Consider the following 20048-nt stretch of genomic DNA (forward strand, 5'->3'; position numbering starts at 1 on the left):
CTATGCTCTCATGGCTTGCATCCATAGGGACATATGACATTCATATCAAAAGAAGAATAGCACATTACATTCAACACATTACCAAAGAAGAGTTCCACATTACATTCATACAGTTTTATTTTTTTTTCCTCACAGAGATTTGGTACAGGGTTGGAATTAGGCAACATTTAAGTTACTATCTTTTGTGAACTTTAGAACCATGACTGATTTATTCACCTCATTCTTCCTCATTTTTAAGTGAAATAAAAAAAACAAATAACAATAAACAAAACCTGCTGTGATTACATTTTACAAAGTGAATGATAAATTCATTGCATTAATTATAGCACTGAGATTCCTATAAGTCTCCAGCATCATACCTTGGAGGAAATTCTTCTGAGCAGGATCCAGCAATGCCCACTCTTCCTGAGTGAAATTCACATGCATATCATCATAGGTCAGTACATCCTAAAAGATTCAATACATGTATAAATAATACAGCATGATACTGCCTTCCAGTCTCCATTTGTGCCAGACAGAAATGCCTGTGGAAAGTTCATCTTGTACTACAAGGTATTAGTTGAAAATGAAGTAAATGGTGGTTGTGATTTAGCTCAGTGGTAGAGCGCTTGCCTAGCAAGTGCAAGGCCCTGTCTGGTCCCCAGTCCAGAAAAAAAGAAAAAAAAAAAAAAAAAAAGAAAATGAAGTAAATGACGCTGTGACAACAGATTGCTTAGGGCCAGTCCTACCTTTTAATCATAACCTGTGATGTAATACATAAATATATCAATGCTAACAGTTTTACAGATATAAAGGACAAAGAACACAAATTCAGAAAACTTCAAAGAAAAGCAACCTTTTCAGCATAGACACTGCTCATAGAGGAACTGCTATTTCTGAGAGCTATGACATCATTGTATAAACATTCATACACACATACAACACTCACATAGAGAAACACAAACATACAAATTCTCTCTAGGCATATATAGGCATAATATATTCCATGGTGTCTAAAATATGCATTTGTGTGATTTAAATGCTGATCTCTTAAATCCTATTTAAATTGGGGAGATACATTTTAACGATTATATCAAGGATCTCCTATTTCAAGTTTGTAAGTTTGTGTACACAATTCTTATCAGGTATTCTTTGCCTTGTGAATAAATGCTGATCAGTGAATCCTGAATAAATGACAGGGCAGGATCAGAGAACAGGGTGGGAATTCCACAGGGAAGAGGAAGGAGATGGGGAGCAGATATGCTGTGTGGACAAATGAAATTGACCCTAGAAAAAAGATCTGAAGAGCCAAGTCAATAATTATACATAAGTACCATGGGATAGGGTTTGGAGGTAGCCAGGTCAGCATCGCAGATAAGGAAAGGTCTTAATTGCTTAGCAATTGAGGTGCAGTTGTACGTAAATGTAAGTTTTGTTGTGGAGGTACTGGGGACAAACAAAAGGTAAAGAAATATGTCTGCCACATTAATACACTGTTTACACTTATATTACAATTAATTCATGATCACATATATGTATGTATGTCTCTAGAGAAAACCTAGAACATGTGTGTGAACATGAGTGAGTGGGTTTTCACGTGTTTGCATGTGTCTGCTCCCACAGAGGATATACAATCAAAGGAGAAGCGTGGGACTGGAATTACAGCAAAACCGGGATGGAACATTAATCCTTGGCAACAACGTCAATTACTCTAAACTCTCAGCCCACTAGCCATTTTTTTTTAACTCAAAATTAGTTTTATCCTTTTTAATGAACATCTGCTACATCAGTTGTCCCATTTATTCCTTGGACCATCATTTCCCAAAACTTTACCAGTCAATTTCTTTTGTTTTTTTTCACCTAGAGACAAATCTTTATTTTTAAACTCTCATCTACCAAATTAGCGTTTCCCACCAACTCTGGGAGCAGAGACCTTCACAGGCTTCACAATCTTTTGTTTAGGGGCTGCCTTTGTGGGGGCCTTGGCAGCAGCCATTGCTGTCTTCTTTGATGCCTGCTTAGCCTTTTTTGCTTCCTTGGCATCCCTGATAGCCTGTTCTTGCTGAGCTTTCCTAACTTCTGGTTTCTGATTCCTCTTGGCCATTATATCAGCCAGAGAAGTGCCTGTGATGGCCCGCTGGAACTTCTGCACGGTGGGTTGTTTTCTTTTGAATTTCTTCCGACTCTGACTGTCCTTTCTTGTGTTTTCTTCTGTAGAGGACAGTCCAGTTAATTTGCCGACGGTTCCTTTTGGAAAGGAATGCGGACTCACATTTGGCATTAAGAAACTGGAAAACCTTCCCATCGGTCCTGGCGTAGCGCCGCTCGTGTCCCGAGTAGATCTTGTACCCGCTAAAACTGCACAGCTCGACCTTCATGGTGACACATGTCGGCCTGCCGGGGGGAAAGATGGCGAAGAGAAAAAGCTACCAGTCAATTTCTTACTACTTTTAACTATGTGTGAAAAAGTATGTTCACATACATGAATAAAGCATGATGAGTCCATTTCAGGTGCTGTATGCACATGGTTTCAGGACTGATCAAACTGCACTGATTGCACTGAATGGCGACAGAGGGAAGTCAGGTTTTTCTGAGTCTAATTGTCCCACCTGCAGGAGAGTTCTACTCTTTATTGAGCAGCAGGATGTTGCAGGCACAGATACCTTGCAAACAGAGTACTAGGGAAACCAGGAACATCAAAATCTTGGAGTAGTATTGTTTAAAGTGCTTCTAACCTCTTTGCCATCTGTGGAAACAGACTTCAACTTCAATTTCCTACATGGTTGGCCTAACTAAACCAAATTCCCAAAAATGATTATTCCACACTCTTTCCTAGAGGCATCGGCACGCTCTGTGGAGATGAAACATGCAGTTTGTGTTTAGCTGTCCTCCATGCTATTGGTCAGAGTCCACATTCAATTCGAGGTCTTTCAGCTATGGAAACCAACCTGGTCACCTGTCCTTTGGAAAAGAATTTCTACATAGTCACACCTTAAGCTTTATTGTATCCCTAGAGGTAGACTGATTGGACTGATTGTTGCCTGTAAATCTTTTCCACAATTCTACTGGCAAAGATTCCACATGTATGATGTAGATTCCCCAAGTATGATGTAGTTTAACCAAATCAATATCCACTGTGTTTCCATTCTCTCCTGTATATTTTCCTATGTGATACTTGCAGGGATTCCTATAAGAAAAATTAAATCATGAGGAGTCCTACAGGAATATTATCAGAAATAGAAAACATAGGGGTGGAAAATTCCTGGAAAGCTAAGAGCACTGCAGTTTCTTTCAGAGCCCATGGGTTCCAGTCACAGTACTTAAAGCAGCCACTTCTGTTTCTAAATAAAGTTCCTGGAGTTCCAAAACCTTGTCCTGTCCTTCCTGGTCTTCCTGGACAACAAGCATGTGCAGGACACAAAAATACACATATAGGCAAAACAACTATACAAACAAAAAAACCCTGTTTTTACTAGAGAGAGGAGGGAGAGAAACAAGGATGGATAGATAGATAGATAGATAGATAGATAGATAGATAGATAGATAGATAGATAGATAGATAGATAGATAGATACGTAGGTAGGAAGATAGATAGATAGATAGATAGATAGATAGATAGATAGATAGATAGATAGATAGATAGAACTTATTAGAAGCTGGAGGATAGTAATGCATTTCTTCAATCCCAGCATTCAGAACACAAGGCAGTGAGATCACAGAGTTTTAAAATAGCCAGTGCTAATTAAGAACTCACACAGACACAGACACAGACACACACACACACACACACACACACACACACACACACTTACAGGAATAAAAAAACAAAATTTACAACACAGAATAAGAGAAGATTTGAGAATTGGGACAATAACATATATATATATATATATATATATATATATATATATATATATATATATATTTGTGACCTCCATTCATTATATAACACTTTTAAATGAAAGACAGACCTGATACATTATTTGGTGCTGTTTGGGTAAGAAGTAAAGGAGAGTGTTCTTCAAGGGGTTGCCTCTTCAGGAAAGTTTATTAATAGTCAATCTTCAGATCACTCCTAACTTCCAAGGCATGGAACAAATCATACGTACTTCAGAGATAAAATTTGGAAAATATTCCTCCCTAGTTTCCATATTTGGAAGGGAAAATTTTCTGTGTTCTGATCTTCAACAGAACACTACTGTATATTTATTGACCTTTCGATTGGTATCATAAAACACAGCATGGACAAAGCAAATTGTAATTGAAGGCATCAAAATGGGTTTGCAGTTCCAAAGTGTCAGATTCAATAATAGCACCATGAACACATACCATCAGGCAGAGCTGAGAGCTCAGAGTTTGAACCTCAGACAAGAGGTTGCTAGCAAAATGGGCATGGTCAGAAGATGTTAAAGCATAAAAATACCTTCATGTGACACACCTCTTCCAAAACGGCCATACCTGTGCTCCTTCCTAAACAGTTCCAACAGAAAATTAGTATGTAAACATATGAGGCTATGGAAACCAGTTTCCTTTAATTAGTATATTTTCTTTAAACGTGGAAACTACATTTTAATCTGACCACACTGTTCCATATCCTGTAGAGAGACTGTTCCTTTTACTACTTATTATGTCCCCCAAAAATGATCCTTCCCAGAAAGATCAGATCATAAACAAGAAAGGGCAAATAGAACAAATACAACAAAAATTTATCAGGGAAAACAAAACTAATAGGTCTTCATTCAGCAACTTGAGATTATGGTGAAATTGTCTTAGCCATAAAGTCTTAGGTACTCCCACTCCTCCAACTCTGTCACCTGCTGCACACACACCTTCCTTTTTGCAAACTTCACAACCTGCTTGCTGCTTTACTTAAAACTGGTCCTTGTATATCTAATATCCTGTGCACAGTATTCTCTTTTATTTTATTGAAACTGGGTGAGTGGGCATGCAGGTATCATTCATTGTCAAGAGCACTATTCAAATCCATTTCATATCTTACACTCACTTGGCAGATCACCATGGACTTTAACTACATTTCCATAAGAATTATAAATCAAAAGAGATGGGTATAAGATTGTACCTGGCATTGATATGGACATTTACATAAATGAGACATTTATATGTCTTTTTATATAGACATATAGACATAAAAATAGTCATATAAAAAACACCTCCACAGGACCAAGGGTACATTCTAGCTGAAATCATGGGGATCCCCTGTATATTCTTTTGTTACTGGTTTAGTTTCTGGATGGTTTGAGTGGTCTGTTTATTTGATATTTTTGTTCTTCATATGAGGTTGTAAACCACTGCACATCCTTAAGTCCTTGCCCTGACTTCCATATTAGCGTCCCTGTGTCCAGTCAAAGTTTCACTATGACTATCCACGTTGACATTAGCTTGACTCCTGAAGAGCCTCTCAGAGGGCATCTATACCGGGCTCCTTTCAATAAGCACTTTTGGCATCCACAACAGTCTCTGAATTCGGAGTGAGCAGATGGAATGGATTCCAAGGTGGGCAGTCTTTTGATGGTTTTTCCTTCTGTTTCTGCTCCACTGTTTTTCCCTGTATATCATTTTGACATGAGGAATTATGGATTACTATTTTGAGGTGGGATGATACCCCCATCCCTCAAGTGGGGGCCATGCCTAGCAACTAGATATGGTGTCTACAGGATCTATTTCCACTTCTATGGTCATTTTGGCTAATATCCTCCCTGTTATATCCTAGGAAACTATTAGTTCCTTGGCATCTGGGACTTTCTGGTGACAATGCCAAGTTCTCCCAACCCTACTTCTACATACCTACTTTCAAATTTATGACACTCTAACTTCTCCCTCATTTCCTCCCAAATCTGAACTGGCCCAAATTTTTTCTACCAACTCCCAGATCCCTCTCTCACTCTACTTCCCAGAAAATATTCTGTTCTACCTACTGAGTAAGACTGAAGCATCCACACTTTGGTTTGATCTTCTTCCTTCTTGGATTTGGTATAGTCTGAGAGTTGTATTGCTGTTATTCTGAGCATCTTGTTGGCAGATATGCATTTATCAGTGATTATATGCCGTGTGAGTTCGTATGTGACTGGGTTACCTCTCTCAGGATAATATCTTCTACTTCCATCCATTTGGCTAAGAATTTCAGGAAGTCATTGTTTTTAATAGCTGAGTAGTACTCCATTTATAAATGTACCACAATTGAGTATTCATTCATCTGTTGAGGGACATCTGGGTTTTTTTCCTGTTTCTGGCTATTATAAATAAGACTGCTATGAAGACAGTGGAGCATGTGTCTTTGTTATATGTTGGAGCAGTTTTGGTTATGTGGTATAGCTGATTCTTCAGGTAGTACTATTTTCAGTAACTAAAGCAACATCCAAAGTGTACAAATTGACAGACCCATGTCTCCAGCTGCATAAGTAACAGAGGATGGCTTTGTTGTACAACAAATAGAAGAAAAGCCCTTGGTCCTGCCAAGGCTGAACTCTTCAGTATAGTGGAATGTCATGGCAGGGAGACGGGGAGAGGTAGGTGGTTGGGTGGGGAAACTCCCTCATAGAAGAAGAGTAAGGGGGGATTGGATAGGTGGTATGAGGCAGCAAACAGGGAAATGGGATAACATTTGAAATGTAAATTATAACATATCCAATATCTCAAAATAGTAAAATTGCATGAGGTCAAATCTGACTTATCAAGAGATGCTGGCAAGGATGTGGAGAAAGAGAAACACTCCTGGACTATGGTAGGATTACAAGCTGGAAATCATTCTGGAGGTTCCTGGGAGCTCTGGTTTGTTGGTATTGTTGTTCTTATGGGGTGGCAAACCCTTTCAGCTCCTTCATTCTGTTCTCTAACTCTCTTTCTGCCATTCGATATTCCTCTGTTGAAAATTGCTTAGCTCTGCAACCCATTTTAGTAGGGTTATTTATTCCTTGTAGACTAACTTCTTGAGTTCTTTTATAAATTGAATATTAGCCCTCTATCCGATGTATGATTGCCGAAGATCTTTTTCAAATCTGTTGGTTGGTCTTTTGTCTAAATTACAATGTACTTTGCATTACAAATAAAATTTGCCCAAAACATTTCCACAAATCCAGCCCTACAAATGATAATATGTGGAAAACTTGAACACATGTAGGTAGACTCTGTCCTTGATAAAGCAAGGAATTAATCTTCTTTCAACTAAGAAAAAAGAAGATAGTCACACATATAAAATTCGACCTCTATCAACAAAAATAATAGGAAACAGCTATAATTGCTCCCTAATATAACTCAACATCAATGGACTCAATTCCCCAATGAAAACATAAAGACTAATAGACTGGATACATAAACAGGACCCAGGATTTTGCTGCATACAGGGAACACAACTCAGTGATAATAACAGATACTTCCTCAGAATGAAAGTCTGGGAAAATTTTTGAGACCAAGTAAATGGTATCAAGAAATAAGACAGAGTAGCCATTCTGATATTGAATAATTTAGAATTTCAACCAGAAGTTATCAAAAAGATAAGGAAGGACAGTTCATACTCATCAAAGGAGAAATCCACCAAGAAGAAACTCTCAATTCTGAATATCTATGCTCCAAATGCAAGGACACCCACATTCATAAGAAATTTTACTAAAACTTCAACACATATTGCAACTCAGATAATAATAGTGGGGGGCTTCAACACCCAACTCTCATCAATGGACAGATCAAAGAAACAGAAAAGAAACAGAGATAAAATGTAACTAGCAGAAGTTATGATCTAAGTTGATTTAACAGATATCTAAAAAACACTTAATCCTAAAACAAAAGAATATATCTGCTTCTCAGAACTTTATGTTACCTTCTCCAAAATTGACCATATATTTGCTTAAAAAAACAGTCCTCGACAGATATAAGAAGATTGACATAGTCCCATGTATTCTATCATTGCACCAGGGACTAAGGTCTTCAATTACAACAAAAACTACAGAAAGCCAACATGCACAAGGAAATTGAACAAAGCTCTACTCAATGTTAGTTTTGTTATGGTTTGCCCTGGAGTTATCTGTATTTTGATGCTAATTCCACTGCCCCAGGCAAGGCTGCCTAGTCACTTACTGAGGACTCAGGTGACTTGACCAGAACATTTTCCCCCATTTAATTTGTAAAATAGAGGTGCTGGCAGGTACAAGATAGGAGGAGCCCTGTCATTGGATGAGGGATGGGCTGCAGAAGAGTTGAAGGAAGAGGAGGAGACAGGAATGGAGGGGAGAGAGAGTAGCCTGTAGACAACATGGAAGGAATGTTCTTAAGGTATGGATGTGTACTGGGCTTTGTGTCTTTAGGTGTCCAATTATATCTTAGCAATTGGGTCATAAGGTTACTGTGTTGTGTGTTCTTTCATGTAGTGATTCATGTGTAAGAACGTGTGCAGTGGCTGGAAACACTGGGCCACCATGGATTTGGGATGTTTCTGGCAGAGAAACCTGCCTTGGGAACTAGATGGGTAGATAGATTGCTGCCAGGCTCAGAGAGAGACCTTCAGCAGTGTGATATGGGATGGAGCAAAGCAGGTGAGAGGCTTTGCTGATTGAGATTTAAGATATCTGCCAAATATCATGGGGCACTGCAGTGCTGGATCTAGAGGGAGTGAAAGAAAGCCATTTTATATCTTACAATTTTACAACAACATAATTTGGTTAAGGAAGAAAGAAAAAAAAATAAATAAAAGACTTTAGGAATTTCATGCAAATGAAGGCACAACATACCTAACCTTATGGGACACAATGAAAGCAGACTTAAGAGGAGAACTCAAAGTTCTTAGTTCCTCCAAAATCAAACTGGAGAGAGTACAGCAGCAGCTTGACAGCACACTTGCAAGCTCTAGAACAAAAAGGAAAAAATACACCCAAGAGGATTAGACAGCAGGACATATTGAAACTCAGTGCTGAAATCAACCAAAGAGAAACAAACAATCAATCAAAGAAACAAACAAACAAACAAACAAAAACTTTATGTAGAATCAACAAAATCAGAAGTTATTCTTTGAGAAAATCAATAAGGTAGAAAAATCCTTAGTCAGACTTAGCACAGGACACAGTGACAGTATCCAAATTATCAAAATCAGAAATGAAAATTGAGACAAAAGAACAGAAACAGAAAGTATTAAAAAAAACTTATCAGATTCTACTCCAAACACCTATACTCAACAAAACTGGAACATCAGGAAAAAGTGGACAATTTTCTATACAGATATCAAGGACCAAAGTTAAATCAGGGTCAGATTAAGCCATTTAAACAGTTCCATAACACCTAAAGAAATACAAAGAGTCATTAAAAGTCTCCCAACCAAAAAAAACAAAAAAAAAAAAAAACCAAAAAACAAAAAAAAAAAAAACAAAAAAAAAAAAAAAAAAAAAAAAAAAAAAAAAACGAAAAAAAAAAAAAAAAAAAAAAAGCAGAACCAGATGGGTTTAGTGCAGAATTCATAGAAGGCCTTATACCATTACTCTACAAACTATTCAACAACATAAAAATAGAAAAAAACCTTACCTAATTACTTTTATGAAGCCACAATTATGCTTATACTTAAAGCACTGATTAAAGAAGAGAACTCCAGAACAATTTCCCATAAGAATACCTATTACAAAATACTCAATAAATTTCTACCAATCCAAATCCCAGAACACATCAAAATAATCGCCCATCCCAATCAAGTAGGCTTCATCGCAGGAATGAAGGGATGTTAAAGTATATGTAACTCCACAAATCTAATCCACTGTATAAAGAAACTCATAGAAAAAAACCCATGTTCATCTTACTGTATATTGTGATGGTTTTCATATGTTTAGCCCAGGGATTTGCACTATTAAAAGGGATGGCCTTGTTTGCAGTTGTGTGTCACTGTGTCATTGCCTTGGAGACCCTCCTCCTACCTACTCCTAGGTTGATAAGTCTGTTCCTGGCTTCCTTTGGATGAAGATATATAACTCAACTCCTCAGGCACCATGCCTGCCTGGATGCTGCCATGCTACCTCCTTGATGATGATGAATTAAACCTCTGTACCTGTAAGCCTGCCCCAATTAAACATTGTCCTTCAAAATCATGCAGTGGCAATTGTGACTGTTCACAGAAATAAAACCATAAGTGAGAGAGGAATTGGTACCAGGGCCTGGGGTATTTCTGTTATAGGCCTGTACATTCTTTTGTTTGAAAGAATGTGGACATTGGGACTTTGGATTTTGAAAGCAGTGGAATGCTATAATGGGACTTTATGTGTGATCTTATTAGGAATGGGGAAATATTTGTTACTGAGAGTGATTTGAATTGTTCAGGCTTGGTTCAAGAAGGTTCAGAGGAGAAGGATTTCAGTATGTGCTGTATAGACTGCTTATGTGGCATTTTGTTGTAGAATGTCGCTACTTTATACCTTGTCTGAAGAGTCTAAGGTAAAATGACTCAGATTAATTGCATTGACAAAAGAAGTGTGAGAAATGCCCATCATAGACTTTGTTTTCTGGTTAATACTCATGAAGATCATTTTAATGAAATAAGGGAAGTTGAGAGACAAAAAAGTACAAAATATGTGATTCGACTGTTAAAGTGAAACTTGGCAGTAAAACGGAGCTGAATCCTGTGCTCAAGCATATTAAATTGAATTAAGGAAGTAATGACCTTGTGGCAAGATCCCACCCAACTAAATAACTCCAGCCAACTTAGAACAAACTTTTAATCCCAGGAAACAGGAATACATGTCTCTGCAAATGAAAACTTGGTATTCTGTGGAAAACTCCTCCCAAACCTTATTCACTTTAAATTTCATTTTTTAAAAAAAATCCTTCAAATAGAAACAAAATGTTTAAATTTATCTCTAAAGCTCATTACTATTGTTAAAATAAAATATAGTAAGAATAGCAACTTTTGAAAGAAAGCATAATTTGAGATCACAGTTCCTGGCTATATCCCATTATTGGAGGATTTCAAAAGGACAAGAGCTTGAGACAAGAGTTCACAGCTGTACACAGTCAAGGGCAGAGATTGCTGAGATCAAGTGTGCTAATGAACAGTTCACTTTCTGAATTCTTCCACAACCAGCATTCGTGCCTAGGAAATGGAAGCACTCACTGTGGTGAGTGTATTCACCTCAAGAAACATAATTATGACAGTATCCCACTGATACAGTCAGATGCTAACCTGATTCAAATGATTTCTGCTCGAGACTTTCCTTCCTGTGTTTCCAGATTGTGCCAAGTTTAGAATAAGAAGGATCCATCAAATCCTTTTCATTTCTACGGTAGCTGAGCTAGACTAATAAAGCAAGTGTTCTGGGATTTGGTCAAACTGGAGCACTTGTTCATGGTTGGGGATTGTGAGAGGATACGACCCTATAAAAAATGGTATGGTAACTGCCTTAGAGCAAGCAACAAAATAATTAGAGTGGGGAAGCACTTGATTCCATTTACAGAAGAACTGAACACCAGGTGTCATATAGGTTTCAACACCAATCTTCATCACACCTATATTCTCAAGACATGGAAGTAGAAACAGCCAGACTTCATTAGAGAGATGAAGAAGTAAGGAATGTGCATGCTTTATACAGATAACAAAGTATCAGTCAACACATCTGCCATAATGTGAATTAACATTGAAGTCTCCCACTGGTGTTTCTCTTGTTGTGATAAAATACCATAACAAAGGGAACACAGAAAACCTCATTGAGGACTTACAGTTTCATAGCAAGCACAGTAAGATTTTACAGCCATTGTTGCTAGACATTTGTTTTTATTGTGAGCCCCAAGATTGTGAACTGGAAAATCCTGTTCCTTGTGCTATGGCTCAGCTCTAGGACATAACTTTAATTCTGAGAGATTTCTATAAACAGGATTAAATGAACTTGACCATAAATCAAAATTAAAAGCAAGGTGACAGTTGAGAGAGAATGAACACAAAATGTGGAATGGAAGGAAATGAATAGAGGAGTATTTAAGATAGCTTGGAGAAAGAGAAAGGGCCCTTTAATTCTGGGTAGTCAGTTGAGGAGTAAGGTCAGTTGGGTACTTTCTCTGCCTTCTGATCTATAAGACTTTCACCACAACATTGGCCTACTGAGTCTTCACTGGTAAAATTGAATGTTCGGGATATCACTGAAAAGAAAAGAATGAACCACCATGACATGGAAAGTGGCAATCAGCTGGTGTCATGGGGTTGCCACAGTAGGTAAGACATCACATCCTGAATCTTGATCCACAAGGATGAGGCAGACACAAGACACTCAGAATTGGTTGGGCTTTACAAATGTCAAAGTCTGCCTGCCCACCCCACCCCCAGATACCCCCCAGGAAGCACAAGTCCTCAATAAGTTAATACCACCTAATATTTCCCAAATTGTCCCACCATCCAGGGACGGAATATTCAAACGTATGCGTGTATAGTCAGTGTTCTCTTTCAAAGCAACAGGAGGTCCTTAGGCAAAGTGAAATGAGCCACCCTCACAATGACCAACAAACACTTAACCTTAGATAAGTGATCCTTAGAGCTATCAAACATACAGAGTTAGAATTTACTGAGAGCCAATATGTGGGTGAGAAAGGTGAAAATTAATGTTTGAGTAGGCACAGAGTAGAAATTTGGAAGATCAAAGATACTCTGTATATGTTCTTTGAAATTTATACATCATTTCCTTAACATGCTGAATTAGATACCTGAATGTAGAAACATGGTAGATCATAGATCCTGTGTACTTTACTGTAAGTAAAAGGGAAAACGAGCAAGGGAAATAAGGGGGGGGGAGCAGGAAGACAAGCAGGAGAAGAATGAAATGAGGAAGAAGAGGAGGAAGAAGAGGAGGAAGAAGAGGAGGAGGACAAGAAGGTGGAGAGGAATGGCAAACATGTGGGACACCAAGTCAGCTGGGTCACAGAAGTTAGGTTAGTGAACACTAGGAGGCAAACCTAAATTTGCTCCATCTGGTAAAAGGACTGGCCTCTAAATCACTAGAAGCACCATGCTGAGTGAGGGGCCCAAACCTTGCTCCACAGAGAGAGAGAGCACAGATGCCAAGAGGGTACAAGAGCTTGTGATGAATCCCTGGGCCTTTCTGTCTGAGACAGTTTGCACAGCTTCATAAATTCTACCTCTTGTGCAGAATGCTCTGTTGTCAACAGTTATGCCACTGAGCCAGGCAGTAAATAGCTCAGATGATAAAGAACTTACCTTGTGTTGTTTTGCACATGCTAGGCCAAGTGGGTTGAATTGTTGGAAGGTGTGTACCATTGGAGCAGGTATATCTCTGTGGATGTGGTCATTTTGACCCCCATCCTAGCTGCCTGGAAGCCAGTATTCTGCTAGCAGCCTTCAGATAATGATGTAGAACTTTGAGCTACTCCTGTACTATGCCTACCAGAAATGCTGCCATGTTCCTGTCTTAATGATAGTGGGCTGAAACTCTGAACCTGTAAGCTAACCTCAACTCAATGATGTTCTTTATAAGTCTTGCGTTGTTCATGGTGTCTGTTCCAAGCAGTGAAACTATGGGAGACAACATGTAAGCAGAAAGGCATATGCTGACCCCTATCGACACTTGGAACAGTATGACCCCAGACAAATATCTCAAACTGCAAGTTGATTTAGGTCAACTTGTGCCCAGATAAACTACTGTTTGTGTAGTAGGAGCTGCTGTGAGTTAGAAGCTGTGAGAAATTTTTATTCTGCTTGCCTGTAAATGGTACTGAAAAATTCCAAATTGTATGTAGATTTGCCCAGTTTCTCTGCCTGCCAACTGTCCTGATTGCTGTGACCTTACCGAGGGACCATACACACTAGAGGATGACAGATGTGAGGAGGTACGGGGCATCTCGAGAAAGAATAAGAGGATGGGGAAGGGATTGTCTAGGATGTGCTAGAGATCTGGAATGGGGAATGCGCTATGGAATGTATTAGTGTGAATGTACCTGAGACTCACTCCAAGGAGTGTGTGAGATGGAGCCTGAATTGAGAGGACACCCAAGAAGAAATGATTATAATAACCCATCTACAAACCCTTTCTACCTACAGGAGGTGTAGGGACAAAGAAGGAGTGGGGTCTGAGGGAATGGCCTACCAAAGACTGGTCCAACTTTAGACCGATCTCATGGATAAGAACCAATCCCTGACAGTATTAATGATACTCTGCATCCTTCAGACAGGAGCCTAGCATAAATATCCTGTTAGAGGCTCAAGGCAGCTGCTGTCCAAAATGGCCAAACACTGGAGGGAGCTCCAAGAGTCATGTGGAATATTTCCATGAAGAATTGAGGAATCTGGATTTAATAAGAACTTCCCAAGTACACCAAGAGAGTTAATTGTCCTCTACACTTAAATGTCCCCAGAGAAATATCCAAAAACCAAAGAGCACTCATAGGCTGGACCTGTGCCACCACCTGAGCACATGTATAGTCTATGTGAAGCTTGGAGTTTGTTATTCAGGTAGATTCCCCAACAACTATAACAAAGACAGTCGCTCAGTCTTTTGGCTGTCTGTGGCGTCTGTTCTCCTAACATCGATGCTTATTCTCATGGAAATGGTAATAATGTAAAAACAATAGCTTTTATAAGTTTATGGCTATATAATATTCTGTTCAATATATTTAGGAACCCTTCCCATTTCTTTGCTTCTTGTTTAAAAGTAAGACCTTTTCCAAATTACACCTTAAAATAGCATCCAAGCTATAACTTATAAAATCACCATAACCCAGACAGCCAGACCCAAGTATCAGGATGATGACTGTTCACAAAATCTTCCTGCTGAATTGAGCTGATGAATTTCTTAAAGGGGAGAGGAGGGGTAGGAAAATTATAATAAATTTGGATAGAATTAAGAAAGCTAGCTTTACTATTTGTTTTCCAGTCTTGGCATATCTTGGAGAATCGGGGTTTGGTTGACATTCTGGAATCTATCTGAAATGTTGATGAACTGAGTACAGTTTGCGTCAGCAGCAATTTCTGAAACTGTTCAGGAAGCCAGTCTCCGGTTCAGCCTCCCTGCAAATGATTCTTGTCCAAGCAGAACATTCTGCAATGTATGAATGTCACAAACAAGATTTTAGTACTTTTAAGATCTTTCCATGCATTGTGCAAGGCGCACAGATCAGCTAAGATGAAATTTTGCTCCTTGTTTGAGAAGTTGAAAGACAACTATCCTTTTCTGAGTAAATGTGATCAATAGTCAATTGTAATAAATCTTCAGTCATGCCATGTGTAGGATTTCACTATGAATCTTAACTGTTCCACAACCAACAACATGTCTAATTTTAGCTCAAATTTTGGATACAGACATTTTTATGTCTAAACCAGTTACAGGGCTGTTCCCATGTAAAACTATCAGCAAATCAAGTTGTCTGTACTGTTTGATTTCCTCAAACTTTTCTTTTCTGTAGCCTAGAACTTAAGTGGGGTTTCCCCCATCTTATTGGATTCATAAAACCAGGAAGGGGTTCAAAACCTTTTCTTTTCTTCTAAGAACACAAATATAGAGCCTCTTTCCCATAATAGCATGTCGTTGGTCCAGTAACCCAAAATCTCAATGGTAAAGATTGATTCAATTAGCAGCCTCCTTTTTCTTCAGTCTTGATCCCTTTTGAACTCTTTTCCAAGGATTTTTAATATAACCACCAAACTTATAACCACACATTTTGATAAAGAATTCAAAGCAATCAAAACAACTAAGTAATTGTTATTAGTTTTTGAGACAGTGCTCCTGGTTCAGGGACAAAAAAGGGAGTCCCTCCCTGTTTGTACATGAGAAAAAGGCCTAAGTTTATAGTATTTGTCTGGCATAAGGTTATTCTGCCTATGCCCTGCTCTTCATGAACATTTTGAGATCAAAATATTCTATGTATTTATTTATGCCTACTTAAATTCTCCATTCTATAGAACTTAATATCTCTATCAGGATAGTTACCTGTATCTATAAATCTACATTTATATACCCTTCCATTTTATATAACTTGAATACACATCCTTTCCTATGGATTTACTTCAAATAAATTCCCTTCTACTTGCAGACCCTTAATTTGTCACACCTGGCCAAGCAATTCCACCACTGCTGTGTAGCTATCGGTCAAACAATCCAAGTGCCTTCCCTGGCACAGACTTTCTCAGATTTTCTTTAAAGCACTTTTCATTCATTCTCCATTGTGTGTAGATTAATACCTCATTATTATTTGTTGAGATAGGATTTCTCTCTATCTCCCTGCCTTTGTGTCCTCTATTTCAGATCAAAGGCCTGGATTACTTTATTACAGATATAATTTAAACACATACAATTACCATTATATTTTTATCCTTGAAAATAATTAAACTAATATCATCTATCTCTCTCCTTTGCTTATCTGATAATAGAAGGCAGGCAGCCTCTCCCACCGACCTCTCTCTCTGCCTTCTGGGCAACCTATCTCTTAGTACAACACGGGCTTCCTGCACTTCTGAGCTTAAACATCCTGAGTCAGACAGAAATTTTTAAGAAGGGCCCATGATAAACCCCACCCCTGCTACCCAGCTTGCCTGAGAGGACTTGAGGAACTTTGCTGTTCCAGCTCATGCCACGAACCCCAGAATTATGCAAAGGTTCCAGCACACCTGTTGTTCTAGTGCTGAACCTGCACAGCTTGATGAACAACCATGTGGCTCCGGAAAAACCAGCAACTCTGCTAACAATCCCAGTTTTTCCACCTCCCAATCTCACACCATGGCCTGTGTTTTCCGTTTTAGAATCTTCAATTAAGTTTTAGTACTGAAATCAAGCCTACAGTTGAGACATATTCTGTAGAGGTGGTTGGTTACTCAGCTCTACAAGTGGACACTACCTGCCAGAGTTCCTGGCTGTCCTGTCAAATGCTATGGATTCTCAAATGAAAGACAGAGAGGCAGAGAGACAAACAGACAGACAGACACACACACAGAGGGAGAGAGAGAGAGACAGAGATGGAGACAGCGACAGAGAGAGCACTCTATAGAAATCAGCTCAGTGGCTGGGCCAGTCCCTATCTTCTATATTGATAATTCCTCCCCTGTGATAGTTCTAACTTATTACTTACTAAAATCTATATCCCATCTTTGCTATTCAGAACCAACCTGAGGAGACATCACTGAGGCTACTCTTCCTTGGCACTTACATGTAGGGCACTCCGTCCTTCTCAGCTCCCAAGCCTGCATCCAATTCCTTTCCTGGCTTGGTGATCCTCTTTTGTCCCCTTGCCCTTGAATCCAAATGTGATTCCTCTGTCTCTGCCTAGACATTGGCCTCTGGCAATTTTATAAATTAGAACCAGCTGGGGAAAGGGAATCTCAGCATCTCAAATGCAGGATTCTCATGCAATTTGGGAACCAATTTATCACAAGAGTGCATTAAAACCAATCCACACCATTTGACAAGCAACAAACAAACAAACCAGCCCAAGCCCCAAGTATTCCTTTATTTTTAACACCCTTCATTTAGTCATATGGGGAAACTTAGTTCTACTTCCCAGGCACAGAGGTGTTGTAGAGTGCCCATTGGCAGACCACCTCCCCTTATTCAATATTTTCTTTTTGAAAACATAATGACTGTCTGTAACAATGCCCACTGCTGTTTATCTTGTGCTCCTCAAAACATAATGCATATTCCCTAACACCAAAGAACAAATGAATATCATTGATTAAACTGTAACACCCACATCCTAAAACAGTTGACACAGTAAACTACATAAGCACCTGCCCCTCAATCCTGGACAGTGGAAAATGTAGCTGAACTTACACAAATGTTTCTGTTTCCTCTTAATTTTTTTTATTTGTTTAATCTTTTTTTTGTACAGTCCAGACTTATCGCCCTCCCTTGTCCATACTTTGACTGTTCCACAAGGCACACCTCCTCCCCCCATCTCCAAGAGGATGTCTCCATCTCTCCATCCCACTCTCAATGGTCCCAAGTCTCCTGAGGGTTAGTTGTATCTTCTCTGAATGCATGCAGACCCAAGTGTCCTCTACTGCATGTGTTGTGGGAGTGGTCATATCATGTATATGCTGCCTGGCTGGTTGAGCAGTGTCTGAGACATCCCAGGGGCCCAGGTTAATTGACACTGCTGGTATTCATATAGGATCACTCTTCAGTCTCTCCCAGGTTTTTCCTAATTTAACCACAGGCATCACCAGTTTCTGCCCATTGGTTGGGTGTGAATGTCTTCATCTGACTCGTTCAGCTGCTTTTTGGGTCTTTCAGAAGACAGCCATGATAGACAGCTGTTTCTAAGTATACCATAGCATGAATAATAGTGTCAGACCTTGGTGCCTCCCACTGAGCTGGAACCCAATTTGGACCTCCTTTTGCAGACAGGGAGAATTCTGGGTCAGAGGTTTTGATTGTGGGGTGGCAGCTCTATGACATTCTGCGTCACAGTGGTCAGGCAGGTGTCTTCCTTGTCACAGTTTAGACTCTGAGTTCATTTTCTGTCCATGATCCAGGAACAGATTTATTAAAACAAATTCCTGTCATTTTCATCACCTGCATTTAAGTTGTGTTGGAATTGAGAGGACTCCATTCCACAAAGATTTTACCACATTGTTTACACTCATATCTTTACAGTATGATTACTTTCATGATGATAAAGACTGTAGAAAAGTGCAAAAGCTTCAACATGTTCAATGCCTTCATAGGGATTCTTTTATTTTTTTGCTATGATGATGATGTGTGAAAATTGAAAAGACTTCACCATATTAAATGCATTCACAGAGTTTATCTCCAGTATGGATTGTTTCATGTGAAGACTGTAGGCATAAATGGAGGCTTCACCATATTAAATGCACTCACAGAATTTCTCTATGCTAAGGTTTATTTTGCGCATTTGACTATGACTGACATGCGAAGGCTTTATCACATTACTTATAATCACATGTGGTTTCTCACCTGTTTGTCTTCTTTTATGTATTTGAAAGATGATTGCAATGTACAAAGGCTTCATCCCATTGATTATATTCATAGGGTTTCTCTTGAGTGTGTCTTCTTGTATTTACTCGGAGAGTACTGTGACTTGCAAAAGGTTTACCACATTTCTTATATTCATAGGGTTTCTAGGTAATCTGTATTATTTTATGTGCTAGGAAATGACTGTTTTGGGCAAAGGCTTTACCATCTTAGGTACAGTCACAGCATTTTTCTCTAGTATATATTCTTTTATGGATTTGAAGATGATTGTTATGTAAAAGGGCTAGAGAACTTTGATGACAGTCATGAGGTTTCTCCACAGTATGTCATTGTTTATGTATTTGGAGGCCACTGCTTTGTGAAAATGGTAGAAAACCATATTGGTTTACATTCAAAAAGTTTCTCTCTAGTATGTATACTTTTAAGATTTTAGAGACCACTGCTTTGTGAAAAAGCTTTACCACATTGGGTACACTTAAAGGGTTTCTCTCTTATATGCTTTCTTTCATGTTTTTGTAGATGACACTTTTGCACAAAGGCTTTACCACATTGCTTACATTCATAGGGTTTCTCTCCTGTATGTGTTCTTTTATGTAACAGGAGATTACTTCTTCCTGCAAAGGTTTTACCATATTGGTTACATTCATAGGGCTTCTCTCCAGTATGTGTTTGTTTATGTTTTTGGAGAGTACTTCTTTGTGCAAAAGCTTTACCACATTGATTACATTCATAGGGTTTCTCTCCTGTATGCTTTCTTTTATGGTTTTGTAGATGACTCCTTCGAGCAAAAGCTTTACCACATTGGTTACATTCATAGGGTTTCTGTCCTGTATGTATTCTTTTATGTTTTTGGAGAGCACTTCTTTGTGCAAAGGCTTTGCCACATAGGTTATATTCATGAGACTTTTCTCCACTATGTGATCTTTTATGTATATTGAGAGTACTTCTGCGTACAAAAGCTTTACCACATTGATTACATTCATAGGGTTTCTCTCGTGTGTGTGTTCTTTTATGATTTTGGAGAGTACAGCTTTGTGCAAAGGCTCTGCCACATTTGTTACATTCATAGGGTTTCTCTCCTGTATGTGTTCTTATATGTCTTTGGAGATGACTGCTTTGTGCAAAGGCTTTGCAACGTTGGTTACACTCGTAAGGTTTTTC

General features: G+C 38.8%; 1 protein-coding gene and 1 pseudogene across 2 annotated transcripts in view; both read right to left on the minus strand.

Moving 5' to 3' along the window:
- Nucleotides 1–1840: 1840 nt before the first annotated feature.
- Nucleotides 1841–2383, minus strand: LOC116900745 (annotated as a pseudogene). Its single transcript, XR_004387947.1, has one exon. The product of XR_004387947.1 is annotated as a 60S ribosomal protein L24-like (transcript).
- Nucleotides 2384–18935: 16552 nt separating this feature from the next.
- LOC116901075 (zinc finger protein 239-like) overlaps nt 18936–20048 on the minus strand; it is a 28438-nt gene continuing 27325 nt past the window's right edge. Inside the window, exon 7 of the mRNA XM_032902641.1 lies at nt 18936–20023. Coding sequence (XP_032758532.1) covers nt 19317–20023 — 707 coding nt within the window. The 3' untranslated portion in view covers nt 18936–19316. The remainder of the gene's footprint in view (nt 20024–20048) is intronic.

The sequence above is a fragment of the Rattus rattus genome, chromosome 5, assembly GCF_011064425.1.
Source record: "Rattus rattus isolate New Zealand chromosome 5, Rrattus_CSIRO_v1, whole genome shotgun sequence".
In the NCBI taxonomy this organism is placed as follows: Eukaryota; Metazoa; Chordata; class Mammalia; order Rodentia; family Muridae; genus Rattus; species Rattus rattus.